The following is a 13374-nucleotide window of genomic DNA, read 5'->3' as shown; positions in this document are numbered from 1 at the left end:
GCTGATAAAAGAAACAGACTGTGTCACAGGGGGCTTCAAACCTATGATTATCATTTGGCTTCCTTTACTACAACGGCCACACCATTCTCACCAAATTAGAAGTAACTTAGTTCAAATACTCAAGTGCACAAAAAAAAGAAGCGTCCTCCTAAGACTGCACATTTGCATGTACAGGGCTTGACACGCTGCTCATCAGAAAGGCTGAGGGATGTTTTGGCTTTTGGAGGGGGGGCGGGTTGTAGCTTTTGGGGGGGTGTTTGAGACGAGTTCCCCCTAGAGGACCACTGACGCAGCATACAGCTGAATAAGCTGGGACTCACTGACGAGCAGAGAACACAAAGTACTTACAGTGAACCCAGTTAGCTGAACAATAATCCCTTACTTCAGCCCACTGGAAGAAAACTAATAGAAGCATCAGATTTTTGCATTAAAAAATGTCTTCCCTCTACTGTCAAAAGCTGAATAGCAGAGAAGGAAATGGTCAGTAGCATGAACTCTTTTTTCCTTTGTTAATTATGAAGGTATAAAAATTATGAGGGTATAAAAAAACCCAAACAAACAAACATTTAGATACCTGGTTGGGCTCATTCAATAACCAGCCAAAGGTTTTGACCCCAAAGGCTGCTTCATGAGCAGACACGTCGAGACATGTGACAGGCTGACCATAGACAGAATGGAGGATTTTGCCAGGATCTTCTGCTTTCAGGAGATAGACAATGTCTTCTGCAGCTGCTACTGTCACTGGACTCCCCGTAACATCTGGAACCAGATTAAGGAAGTTGACCTAAAAAGAGCAGACTCTTAATTTTTATTACAGCCAAAAATTCTTTTAGATGACTACTGCCACACGCTAAACTGAACAAACTACTGTCATGTAGTTATCAACTATCTTGAATCATCCCAATTATGGATTAATTTCAGACAAAGACCAAGTATCAATTTTACTTCTGAACTTTTGCAAGTTTAGCTCCTACAATGAAATCTAGCTCACGGTCTTTAGAATAAGCCCATTTGAAAAACTAATCAGAACACATTACAACAGAACACACCAAATGTCACATCAAAGAGAGGAGCAAGACTTAACGGACTCACTCAGATGACGGACAGAAAGCCATAAGGTTAAAGCACACAAAGCAAATACCGTGGCTAGAATGTGAATACGGTGCTCCAGAAGAGGCACCACATTCATGCAGCTAACTTGAATACTTGATGCTTACCCTGAAATGATGTGTATGTACCCTAAATCAACAGAAAAGTCATCACATGACTCTAGGACAGTCCAAGTATCAGCTCCCCTATCTTCTGTCACAAGACCAGAATGACATTGCTCTTCCCATTTCAGTAAATGGTTAAGACGTTGCTGAAAAGTCTCACCACGGGAAGGGTTTAAACTCCTTAACAGCACAGCTGATTTCTAATCCAACCTTAGAATAGAGTGTGGTGTCCTGAGTGTCTGCCTTTCACATGTGGCAAACTGACATTTCACAGCAAGCAAGATGCAAGAGTAAAATGGATCCAACTACAATGGAGCAGGTGGTGGTGTTTTAACATTTTTATTGGGAAATCTCTTAAAAATAACTAAAATCCCCAAACATTTTAAGTATTGTAAGATTGACTTAGCTTTGAAAGAGGGGATTAATCAGGAGTGGTTTAAATCACAACTTTATACCCATTAGCTGCACAGTAGCTTCTTGCAATAGGAAAGAAACTGCAAGACTCAATTTATTCCTAACGAACCTCCTTCCCCTTTCAAAAAAATGTTGATACTCTGAGACGTAATAAAACTTCAGAGAATAGGACAGCTTTTGATTTTTAATTAAAATAGTCTCAAAACTTCAGTGACAGAAGGTGCAACCTAAAGAAGCTGCACAACTAGTTACAGCTTCACAAGTGATACTATTAGCTCGTCTGCAATATCCTGCCTCAGAATTAATCAGATAGCGTTGATCTGGAATGAGACCTTGAGTTTTAGCTCCAATTCTACGCGAGAAAACTGATTTACAAAATGAGCCAACTTAGTTTGATGTTGACAAAAAAATAATTAAAAACAGCCAACCTCCTGCACCATATGGACTTCTATTCATTTGCACTTGTAGCTTAAGCCAGCATTTCACCCTTGCTCTTCAGTGATGAAAGGCTCATCCATTAACCTGCTTCAAAATCACAGCCTCTAGCTGATAATGCCGTTACCTAGTTCAGGCAACACTCTTGTAAGATTTTTATAAGATCCCTCTTAACCGTACCAAAAATAATCAATGGATCAGGAGCTCCTGGAATGAAGCTGAGTAGCCTGGAGACTCACCAATTTCTGGATTTCAAATGTTTCTGTAGTTTGCCAGAATCCTCTGTCATTAGGGCTTTCCACTTTGACCTCGAAGCCAGATGCCGTTGCTACCGTTGCACCCTCTGAACCAAGAGCTAAAGCCTGTATCCTCTGATTATGCTGGTAACGGTGGATTGGCTCCCGCCCGAACATCAGGCTCCACACACTAACGGTTCCTGTACACAAAAAAGTAAACACTATGCTTTACTTTAGAATTTAACAAAACTTTAAAAGATCGTTTAAAAATGTAAGCTTATAAGCATTCTAACGGAAAAGGTTAACATACAGAAAAGAGACTGCAGGGCAGGAAAGCAGAACTTCAGGACAGTGCATAGCACCACATAACAGGTTCAGAGGAAACTTCCCAAAATTATGGACTTTGGCATTAGAGGCTCATTGCTCTCTAAGTAATCCCTGATTTTTTACTTTTAGATAACATTGTTATCTGCCTTGTGGAACACTGCTTGAATTCTCTCACTTTTCCACATTTGGAGGAGATCAGACTTAAACAGATGCCTAAATTTTTATTCTACTATATACTCGTCCTCAATTGCCACTAAAAATAGCGAGGAAGAACCCACAGTCAAATTTAAGTCACTCTGCTGCACACAGAAAAGTTTTAAAGTAAAGAATCTGAAGCTCTGCACACAGCAATCAGGCCAGGGATTTTAATACCATTCTTAACAGTTTACAACCAGCAGCAAAGCTCCCAACCCTGATGCTCTGGAAAAACAGAAAATGCAAAAGAGTTCAATGCTTTCAGAAAGCTAAAGAATACAAACCCCCAAAAACACAGGAGTATAAGTCAAAAGACAATACATTTGCAATTGCATTTTTCCCGGCATAGATCACCGATACTCTATTTAAAAGCTTGGTACATTAAAGCAGTAATCTGAATAAGAGCAAACTGAAGCAATCAGGAGTGTATTACAGAACAGAAGGGCCAGACGGAATTGGAGACTTCTGGGCCACCTTTGCAGTGAATTAACGGAGAAGCAATCTTCAGACGTGATAGACAGGGCTGGAGAAGCCTTCCTTCTACTTGAGTATAGCCATTAATGATGAAATGATTAATGGTAGCTATTCCTTCAGAAGGAGACATAAAAGCTCTGACAGACAGCTGTGGACGGGCACCAATGCCAGTTTGCAAACACTCCTCCCATGTCCCAAAGGAGGTGAAGCAAGAGTGTGGTAATGAAAATGCACATAGTGAAATGGTATCTAAATGAGTTTAAATTGATTTATGTTTGCTTTTGTAAAGATTATTTGGTATCTGGAAAGTGCTACCCATGTGAAATAATGCAGATAATCCTTAAGATCCCTGTCTAATGGCACTCCCACTGAATATTTATATTCCTCGCCATGGGAATGAGTACCATAATGGGGACCATTTTTGTTTTATTAGGGATGCATATTTAAATTAATCTGCTATTTGCCTAAACAATTAGCTGCCTCTGTTTGTTTACACAAAGCCAAAACTGCAATTAGGCTTCCATCAAAAAGATAAGTCCCGACTAAAACTGTCCCGATGGAGTCATAAGGGCTCAGAGCAGAACTTCCCAAAATTACTTCTTAGCATAATGGTAATTATGTTAATTGCTTGAAAGGTAAATAACTGCTGAACTGGTTTTGAAAAGCAGAATGCTAGTTCACATCACACACACTTACGCTTAAAACAAGTTAACAAATACAAATGGACAGCACAGGCTACAATTCCCTCTGCAGCTTGGTCTGCCCCACGCGAAGCACTTTTGTGCCTTCACAGCGAGTCCTCGGCTCCAAACTAAAACAAAGGGAACGGGTGAAGTCTCATCTCCAGGACAGCTGATTTGAACAAGCCAACAAACAAACATCAATGAGAAAAGATTGCAGTGGTATCAGATCACGGATGTTAGAACTGGACTTTTTCATTAGACGATGAATATTGCAAGCTCCTCTGGGCAGGAGTATTTTCAACTTTTTTTTGCAGAATATTTATCCCAATTAAAGACCACTTTTGTGAAGGGGAAAAGGAAGATGATTTGCTTTCAGTGAAGTCTTTTGTTTACACAGCTTTGTGATGAGCATTTCACTGTATTAACGTATGAAAATTCTGCAAAATACAAAAAAAATATTCAAGTCAAACAAACCTCTTCTGACCATGCTGCAAATTGGAAAACCCAGAATTCAGAGTTCTGCTCTCCAAATTTGGGCAACAAAGCCACTATTATTATTACTGCATCTCAAACATCACAAAGAGAGAAGACAGCAAAAATGGCTCATGCAATAGTACCACCAGTTTGAGACAGGTACTTTTTTTTTTTTTACCAGATGTTCAATAGCAAAATCTGTTCAAAATATCTAAAAATTTTATCAGGCAAATACAGTGTGTGCAACACCTGATGCACAATACGGTGTGAAAACATCCCCGGCAGTATCAAAGACACAAGTGACTTGTAAGGTCACAAGTTATCATCTGTTTAATGAAAAAGCACAACATAAGCAGTAAAAAGGAGAGTTGAAAAGGAACGTAAAGAGCAACAGAAATACTACTTTCTTTCATTAGGATGAACAATTATTTTTTCGCAAAAGCATTGCTTGTCCCCCTTGCTTCTCCCCTCCTCCAAAAGAGTGTACGCTTCTGTATGTACATCCCCCATCATCTGTTACTTGCTACCAGTCAGAAGCGTCAATCAGTGCATGCAAGGACCTTCTGTGGAAATACACTATTGCCAAAACAGGTGTATGCATTCATGCATGACAGCAGGAGAACATGCTCAAGTTTTACAGAGAAAAGCAAACACTCCACTGTATTTATCAATAGGTAAAGCTATTATTAGGTCTAAAAGTGCTACTCAGAATATTCTGTATTTCATTGCAGAAACAGCAAAATGTATTTATTAGCGTGCAAGCCTTTGCAACAGTCAATCATGTTTGTGTAAGAGCAAAAAAAAGCCACCATTACAGTTAAAGTTATTAGTATGGCAACATAAAAAAAATTAGGCGTAAGATTTACCAGTGCAGATGAGATCACTACTTAACATAGTCTATCTTCCTGCCTCCAGCAGTGACCAGAACTTCATTTCCAAAGCAATATCTTTGCTAAGGTGAAGTTAAGGTTGCAAGCATACAGTATCTTTTTTTTTTTTTTTAAATACTGTAATCTTAAAAGTGTTAGAAAGTCATTAAATCAAAATTATAAGCAACACTTTCACAGCATGCTAAAATCTGCACCACAATTGTGATTACTCCAATTGAAATCTAACAATAACTCCTCAAACTGATTTAGACTTTACAGCTTGCTTATATTTAATCTTGGCTCAAGGAAACAAGTTAAGTGCAAGAAGTTGATGAAGATGGTGTAATTCCTGACACTTGACATTACAACCACTGTACCAGTCTTCTTGTTTATCAGTTTGGCCCAGATTGTACAAAGAATTTAGGTTTGTAACTTCAAATCCAATACATTGCTGAAATGTGGCCTGATGAAAGGTCCATTTATTGCAATTCACGCTAGATTGGAAGGTATTTGGATAAAACATTTAACTATGAGTCTATTGTGCCTTACACAGAGCACTGCTGATCCTGCCTGTACTCCCAATTTTAGAAAGCATCAGCTGGTCTTACACATCTCTTGCTATATCAAAGGTAAATGGCTGGAAGCTGTTGTCCATTGAACAGTGCCTGTCTCTAGTATATTCCCCTCTTCGCCGCTGGAAACACAAAAGACATCCTGCGAAAGCAGCTGGTTTTACATCTGTTTTCACATAGGTGTCTCTGGTATAAAAGGCAACACTTTTGCCACGAAAAAAAAGTATCTGTTTTCATATAAAACACTCCAATCCTGTAACAGGGAAAGGCAGCATAAACGCAGAGGCAAAAAACGTGACATCACATTTGTAAATATTATACTGGCGGTGTTCGCCAGTGTAATACAGCATGTCACAGCTCCTTCTAAGAGCTAGCCACAGCAGAGGACAGCTGCCCGCAGGTGCTACCTGCCAACAGCAAACCCTTGGACTCGGTGGAGGGAGGGCTGCGTTTTGCTGCAGAAGATGCTACGCTCAGATCCTAATGACCCATTACATCAGCTCTTCCACATTAAGACGATACGGCTAGCAGTTGCTGTCAGCTTTAGAAAAGATACAGAGCGATCTACATGTGCATTACCTGCAAAAAATAAAAGCAAAGACAGAATTTTGCATATGCTAGAGCAGGGAATCTGGACGTGCTCACGGTCTTCATGCTCATTCACTTCAGCTTCTAAACACAGTTGTGTGGAAAGGCCGGAAGCTGCTTAATTCACATCATCTACATGACGTTTTTCCTGTTTGTGGGTCGCAGTCTGGCCACTTCCTATCTTGATTTAAACAAAATAAAATTCTTTTTCACCTTTTGAAAACACTTCTTACATGTAATTTTTTCATCAAAGCTGGGAACATTAATTTATTTCCTTTTAATTTTCAGACAACATCATACTTCTATGAAGTACAGACAGTTAACAAAACACACAGGTGGAAAGGAGCACCAGGCTGAAGTCTCAAAGCTGCTTATCTTGAATTTTGAGTTTCTCCCAAAAACATTTCCAGTCGGAGGGACCACCAACACACAGCCAGCTTGACCTTAGCAGATGCTTGGTGTTTATTAACTAAAATTTTACATTTTATTTTCACAGCAATGCCGTTTCCCAACTTCCAGCGGGTACAGCAAGCTACTTACCGTACTAAACAGCGAGAGACTAGACCTCAGTCATAAGAGTCGTGCCTTTATGTTACATTACCACAGTTTCCACCAAACATGGTTTTATCTTTTTTTTATTTCCAAATGACACCATCCCTGTACAGTCCCCTCAGAAAAGGCACAGACGAGAAAGTCTGTATTTCGTTCCCAACCTGGGGACTCAAGAGGCAGACTTCCCTGACTGTGATGTGAAATCCCACACCATTTACCCAAACCAAGAGTTTTGCATCCACAGCCACCTGTACTTATCTGATGGGAATAAATACACTACTGCATGCTACATGTGGTTTTCTTCAAAAACTTTTTCCTGTATTCGAGCCAGCCTGTTTCCCTGCTCTTGCTGTCTTACAGCATGTCCTGGCACTTAGGGGAAGACTCCGAACACATGACTTCACTTCTGTCTTTGCAAAGAGGGTATAGAAGGGAGAACACCCGCAAGCAGCTTTAAGGGCATCCGAACGGACAAGACAGCAGATTTCCAGTCCCAGAAAGTAGCGCTGCCAAAATTCCCTTCCTGGAGCCTGTCAACAAGCAAGAGCACTTCTGATCCCTGCAGAAACCACCTTCCTTTGCTCCATGTTGCTACTTTGCTACTTGTGAAGTACCACTAACTCCTCCCAACGGATCTCAAAGTACTACCACGAATGGGGGCAGCGTGGCATCTCCCCGCCATGCCTACACGAGTATGAAGCACAACATTTAAAAAAAAGTATGTTCTCTCATTGCAGCACATTGTTTTCAAACAGTCAAACGAAGAGACTCCGGAGGGCAGGGGGGAGGGTGATGGCTAAAGTAGACTGCTGTTTCCCAAAAGCTGTGGCTCACAGCCAAAGTCAGGCAAGCATGGAGCAGATGGAGTCCTGGCAAGGCCTCTACTGTCCCTGCATTAGCAGCATCTGCTCATTACCCAGAACCCTCGCCTGCTTTATCTAATGCTCCAGGAAAAGCATTTTGATTTGATTCATTTCAATTCGGTAACGTGCAACACAATTAGTGGTAAAATCAAACTGGAGGGCTGCCAGTGCTGACAATAGGAAACAAGGCAGAAGAAATATGAGGCCAGTGGGTTGGAATTCAAAAATCACAACTGTGGATCAAGTTGCCAAGTCCCGTTGCCCCAGGTGTACATACAGTGCCCCCACTGAGCATTGGCATGGGCGGAGGGAACTTCATTTTCTCCCCATACATTTTTCTCTCATTTACCTCTCCTTGCAGCTTGTTTCTCGGAGGCTGACACCATTGGAAACATTCACCAGAAGTCACAATCCAATTTTTCTTTAGTGCCATCATGGAGTTACAATTCACTTTGGATGCAGGCATCCCAGTAAGACAAATCTTTTTCCTCGCTATTTTTCACATGCCTTGGGAAGCGTTTGCTACTACCAAACCAGCAAAACAGCGCTGTAAGGCAGGCACGGCGTGAGCAGAATCTGCCTGTTAGTTCTTCCCTGTGATCAGATGCCAAGGACATCGCTGCATGAGCTCTGTTGAACTGGGAGAAACTGATGTTATCTGAACGAGACTGCTAGCCAGGGATTCGACAGAGAAGTCTAGACTCTTTGCCTGACAGCACCACCTCCAACACTAGCAGATGGTTTCTCTGTGTTAGTCAAACTTACAAACAAAGAGAAAAGGGAGCTGGAAAAGTACAACAAAGAACAATCAAACACATTATCTTCAAAGTCGTCCTCCCCCTCCCTAAGTTTAAAATAATTCTCTCCACCAAACTGTAAATACACACTTTCCGATTCCAGTTAGTAAACATTTCTAAAATCAGTCTTTATAATTCCCTATTCACATAGAAACTAATCTATTCTGACCAGGCTTCTCAAATCAGAGTAACTGCCATATCACAGAGCCCATTAAAATTTCTACCCAAAAGAATAAAAGACGCCGAGCTTTATGCAAACTAGTTTAGTCACAGCATACACAGGACTGACAACAAGGAATATGACAGAAAAAAAAACCTAGACAAATTATTAAATTAGTCAGTGGGAGACTAAAAAACAAACAAAAGACCCTCTGCTAGTCATTGTTTGGCACACTGGACAGAGAGCCAACACTTAAAACTATCACTGTGTTATAATTGCCTATGACTTGAGTAAATAATACTAATAAGTATTCTGTAATACCAGACTTGCTGTTGTCAGAAAATGTTGCCTATCAACAATTTTTAGCCACAGAAAACCGTTCTAGCACGATCCATGTTAGAAAAACAGCTAAGGATGTTGATCATCTTAGAACAGTTGTTTTCACATATAAAGCATTTAATTTACTTCTAAAATAAAATATATGGGTTAGAGATTTTGTTTGGATTACCCATCTTTGGTTTTGTTTCCACATGCAGAAATGCCAGGATCAAAGATATTAGTGTACAAAGTTCCGTAACTTCAAAAATACTCTTTATTCATACCTGAGGAGAGGTTTTTAAGTGTCAAATCATACATTTTAAAGAAAGATTACAGGAACTGAGTTCTGTCTGACTTTTTAAATTGCCGTTCCCACATCCAGTAGATATATGGTTGGTCTCTGGCTCTCATTGCCCATTATATAAACATTTAAGTATACTTAAAACAATGCATATAACCAGGATTTTATTACAGTGTCATTAAATATTAGGCCACAGTTTCTATTTCTCTATATCAAAGTATATAATAACCCACCATTGCAAACCAATACCTCAGTTAAGAAAATGTGCATCCATATACTATGCCAAGCGCAAGAGAGGATGCAGATTAATCAGACATGCAAGTTTACCAGTATTCCCATAACAAAGCCCTCACAGCACCCCAAGGGAGTTTTGGACAGAGAAGGCTGGTGGAAGAGTATTTAATATTTTTATAGCAAAACAAGTTATTTGCTTAAGATAGTTTGGCTGGACTACAGCCTGGCACTCAAGCTTTGTGTAGCAGTTCCAGTAGGAATTAAACATCAGTTTTAATGGGTGCTATGTTCCAATGCCTCGTAATGCATTTAGGGTTATTGGCCAACTTTCTCACATAAAAGCAAGAGTGTGCGTGTGTGTGTATATACAGGATTACAGACACACAAAAAGCTGAGCACAGCTGCTTCATTTTTGTAAAGCCTTTTTTTTTTTTTAAATAGGGAGGAGAGTTGTGGTTACTTACCGTCCTCATAAGCTGCTACAGCCAGAGAGCTGTTTATCCTCACAAAGGAGACATGTGGCTGAGGTCCAGCATCACCAGGACCATGCACTGGTTCCAGAATGGGGGCTGTGTAGTCCCAGGTGCGAGTGTCCCACAACCTCACTTCTCCTGATGTATATCTGGAAAAGAAGGCTATTATTCATCCCAAAACATCTGAAAAGAGGTAGCTGCAGAAGGGAGGAAGAAAGAAGTGTCTTAAAGCCCAACGCCTTTTACAGCTCGTAGACTGATTCTCCTCCTGTTTACGCACTCGGTGTACAAGCCCATCAACTTTGCTCATTTTATTCACATTTACCGAATGCAGCATCAAGTCTACTAAGACAGGCAGGTATATTGAAGCTATAAGAATGACATGACTGAGCTACCACAGGTTACCAACTATCGATATTAGCTTTACATATAGAATGCAAGGAGACCCAGGCTCATGGGGAAAAAAAGGGAATCAGTAACGAGTCTAAATTACATCACAGCAAAACTTCAAACTGTTTCCTTTCAGTCTTTAAAAATTTGTGATTATGGTTGTGCCAAGGAAAGTCTATTTAATCAGAGCATTATGTACATACCTACAAGCACGCACACATGTACACCCATCCAGCTTACTGCTCATTATAAAAAGAAACTTCTTAATGCCTCATCAACTGATCAGATTTGCCTACATCTCTGAAGACTAATTTATTAATACAATTAAGTGTTGTCTTTAGAATTAAGGCAGCGCTGCCTTCTTCGCAGAAGGCTCTCTCACTGAAACATCAGAAAAACTATAGTTTAAAATCAAACTATATAGTTTGCCAATAAGAAAATAAAAAAATAATAGAACTAAACTTCTCAGATAATACTGAATATATCTGAAAGAACGAAGGTTGTAAGACAGCAAGCAACACACAAAGTGTTCTGTGCCATCTATGCTGTGGAACACAACATACTATTAAAGAAAAAAACACTGCAGGCAAAGTAGAGGAGAAGCTCCCTCTACAACTGGTCAAAGAACACAGTTCAATAGTTATTTGGAACAGTTCAATATTTAAGACACGTTTTTTCAGAACTGTGACAATTAACACTGTCAAACAGTCTCAGATGTCTCCCTCTGCCATACCCAAGGCTTGGATTCTCTTGGAAAATGAAGGGTGCCTCCTGCTTGGCCAGCTTTGTTTTTATATCCTGAGTTTTGGAGGAAAAATATTTCAAAAGAATGATTCTTCTAAGCCTCAAAGGTCTATTGTGTTATAAATCTGAGGAAAATAAGAAAATAGTTATTTACAAAGGAGGTGAAAGAAGGTGCTTAATAAAGGTTTAGAAGATTCTAAACTTCGACTCAGGTTACCCAGGTCTTCGGGGAGTACCATGCAACGGGACCACAGGTACCCTGGAGCAGATTACTTCCAACATCTCTGAGTGAAAATGCTCCACTTTATACGACTAATTAAAGTGCCTGAGGGGATGGTGAAATCTGTCAAGCAGAAAGAGATGCACATCAATTCTCTGCACTGAATCGGGAAGAGAGAACTGTGTCCTTGTCACCTGGCTTCCTCTTCCGCGCTTTACACAGTAAGGCAGAAGAAAATGAGAGACTAGGGCGGAATAGCACTTCTCTCTTTTCCTCCTTCTGCAAATGAGGCCCAAATCCCTCTATGAATCTTGCTTTCATTTCCAATTTACAGCAGCACTATTTAAAAAGAATAGATCAAGAAAGAAGCTTCCCCAAAGCAAAGCTAAACGTTTCACATTGGACTGAACAAGCAGTCCAGATTAGTCCACAACAAACATCTTCACTTTACAAATCTGAAAAGTGCTCATTTCAGATATATTTCAAAATTTGAAGATAAAACACAATGGGACAGGCAATTGCACAGATCTGTTGCAGTGCCATTCAACAAGACACACATAACATTTTGGAAGCATTTTAATTTTGAGCTGCTTTTTGTTTCCCTTTATGTCCGGGTTGGTTGGGGTCATGTTTTCAAACTTCTCCTACCTGCAAAGAGTAGCAGATTATTCTCAAGGGGGAAGCCAAAATTCTCTTGTCACTATGTGACCCTAAAAAGTGAGTTTTAAGGGAGATATAAAATACTGGTAGAATTGACAGAACTAAGTGACAGAGTATTAATTTCCATCCCTAAATGAGCAAGGAAGAACAGCATCTCCTCCTAGTGCATATACATACTCTCATGTAGTCCAGTCTAGGAATGTATAAAGAAAGACTAATAGATGGAGAAAACAGAATGACAGGAATAGAGAAGAGACACGGGGCTGGCTAATTCTCTGAGCGCACTGCTTCTGTTTTTTCTACGTAGAATGCAACACAAGTGATCCGGGGCTCAAGACACGCTACTGTCCATAAAAAAGTAACATGGACCGCAATCTTAGAATTAAAGATCCAACATCACAGTGCCACAGTAAGTGCTTTAATTTTTTCTGAGAATTCAACCTAGTCAAAATTTAGTTTGAACCATTCTTTCTTCTTGAAGAAGAACCTGAACTACCTGTACAGCTAAGCTCAAACTGGAACAGAACCACCAAGCGTTTCTGACTATCAGTTTGAAATAAATTTGACTCAAATTCTAATGTGTTTGTGCTGGGACCTGTTAAACGCAGGAACTGTCTCTGCTTGGTAGGCTCTACATCAGACCACTCTGCAGCCTCCTCATCCTCACCCCCTTCCTCCCCAGTGACGGATAGGTACATGCTGAAGAGCTTTCACTTATATGCCATGAAGTGGTGCTGCTCTCCCACCCCTAGCAAGGACTTGTTGTATACAAGAGCTTGTTACGTGTACCTCAGGTACGCTCTAGTGGGTTCAGACAGATACTGCGGAACAATCCCTAAGACGATCCTGGCCATAGTGGTCATTCCAGTTCTGTCATGACAGAGAACGGGGAGCACTGTATGTGCCAGGAGAACCCTGCAAGCGCCCACCAAACCCTGCGTTCATGTGTGTCTGTCCAGACATCCCACCAGTGCACTGCAAGATAGGACAAGCACTTTACATTCATCAGGAAGAGGAGGGAGGAAGGCAGTAAAGCATCTTTGCCCCCATCCCTCCCGTATCCCTCCTACCCCCATCTCTCACTCAGCAACACCACTCTCATCCTTCCCAGCGCATGATGACAGCAAATCAGTCCCATGCGGCAAACCTAAAGGATTTGGAGAGATGTTACAAGACCACAC

General features: G+C 40.6%; 1 protein-coding gene across 1 annotated transcript in view; it reads right to left on the bottom strand.

Annotated features, from left to right (window-relative positions):
• Nucleotides 1-13047, bottom strand: part of FBXW8 (F-box and WD repeat domain containing 8) — a 29234-nt gene extending 16187 nt beyond the window's left edge. Inside the window, exons 1-4 of the mRNA XM_009583745.1 lie at nt 12983-13047; nt 10171-10328; nt 2303-2499; nt 575-784 (exon numbers count right to left, since the gene is read on the bottom strand). Coding sequence (XP_009582040.1) covers nt 575-784; nt 2303-2499; nt 10171-10328; nt 12983-13047 — 630 coding nt within the window. The remainder of the gene's footprint in view (nt 1-574; nt 785-2302; nt 2500-10170; nt 10329-12982) is intronic.
• Nucleotides 13048-13374: the final 327 nt, after the last annotated feature.

This window comes from Fulmarus glacialis, unplaced genomic scaffold (genome assembly GCF_000690835.1).
Source record: "Fulmarus glacialis isolate BGI_N327 unplaced genomic scaffold, ASM69083v1 scaffold17368, whole genome shotgun sequence".
Taxonomy (NCBI): Eukaryota; Metazoa; Chordata; class Aves; order Procellariiformes; family Procellariidae; genus Fulmarus; species Fulmarus glacialis.
This window is presented reverse-complemented; position numbering and strand designations above follow the sequence as displayed.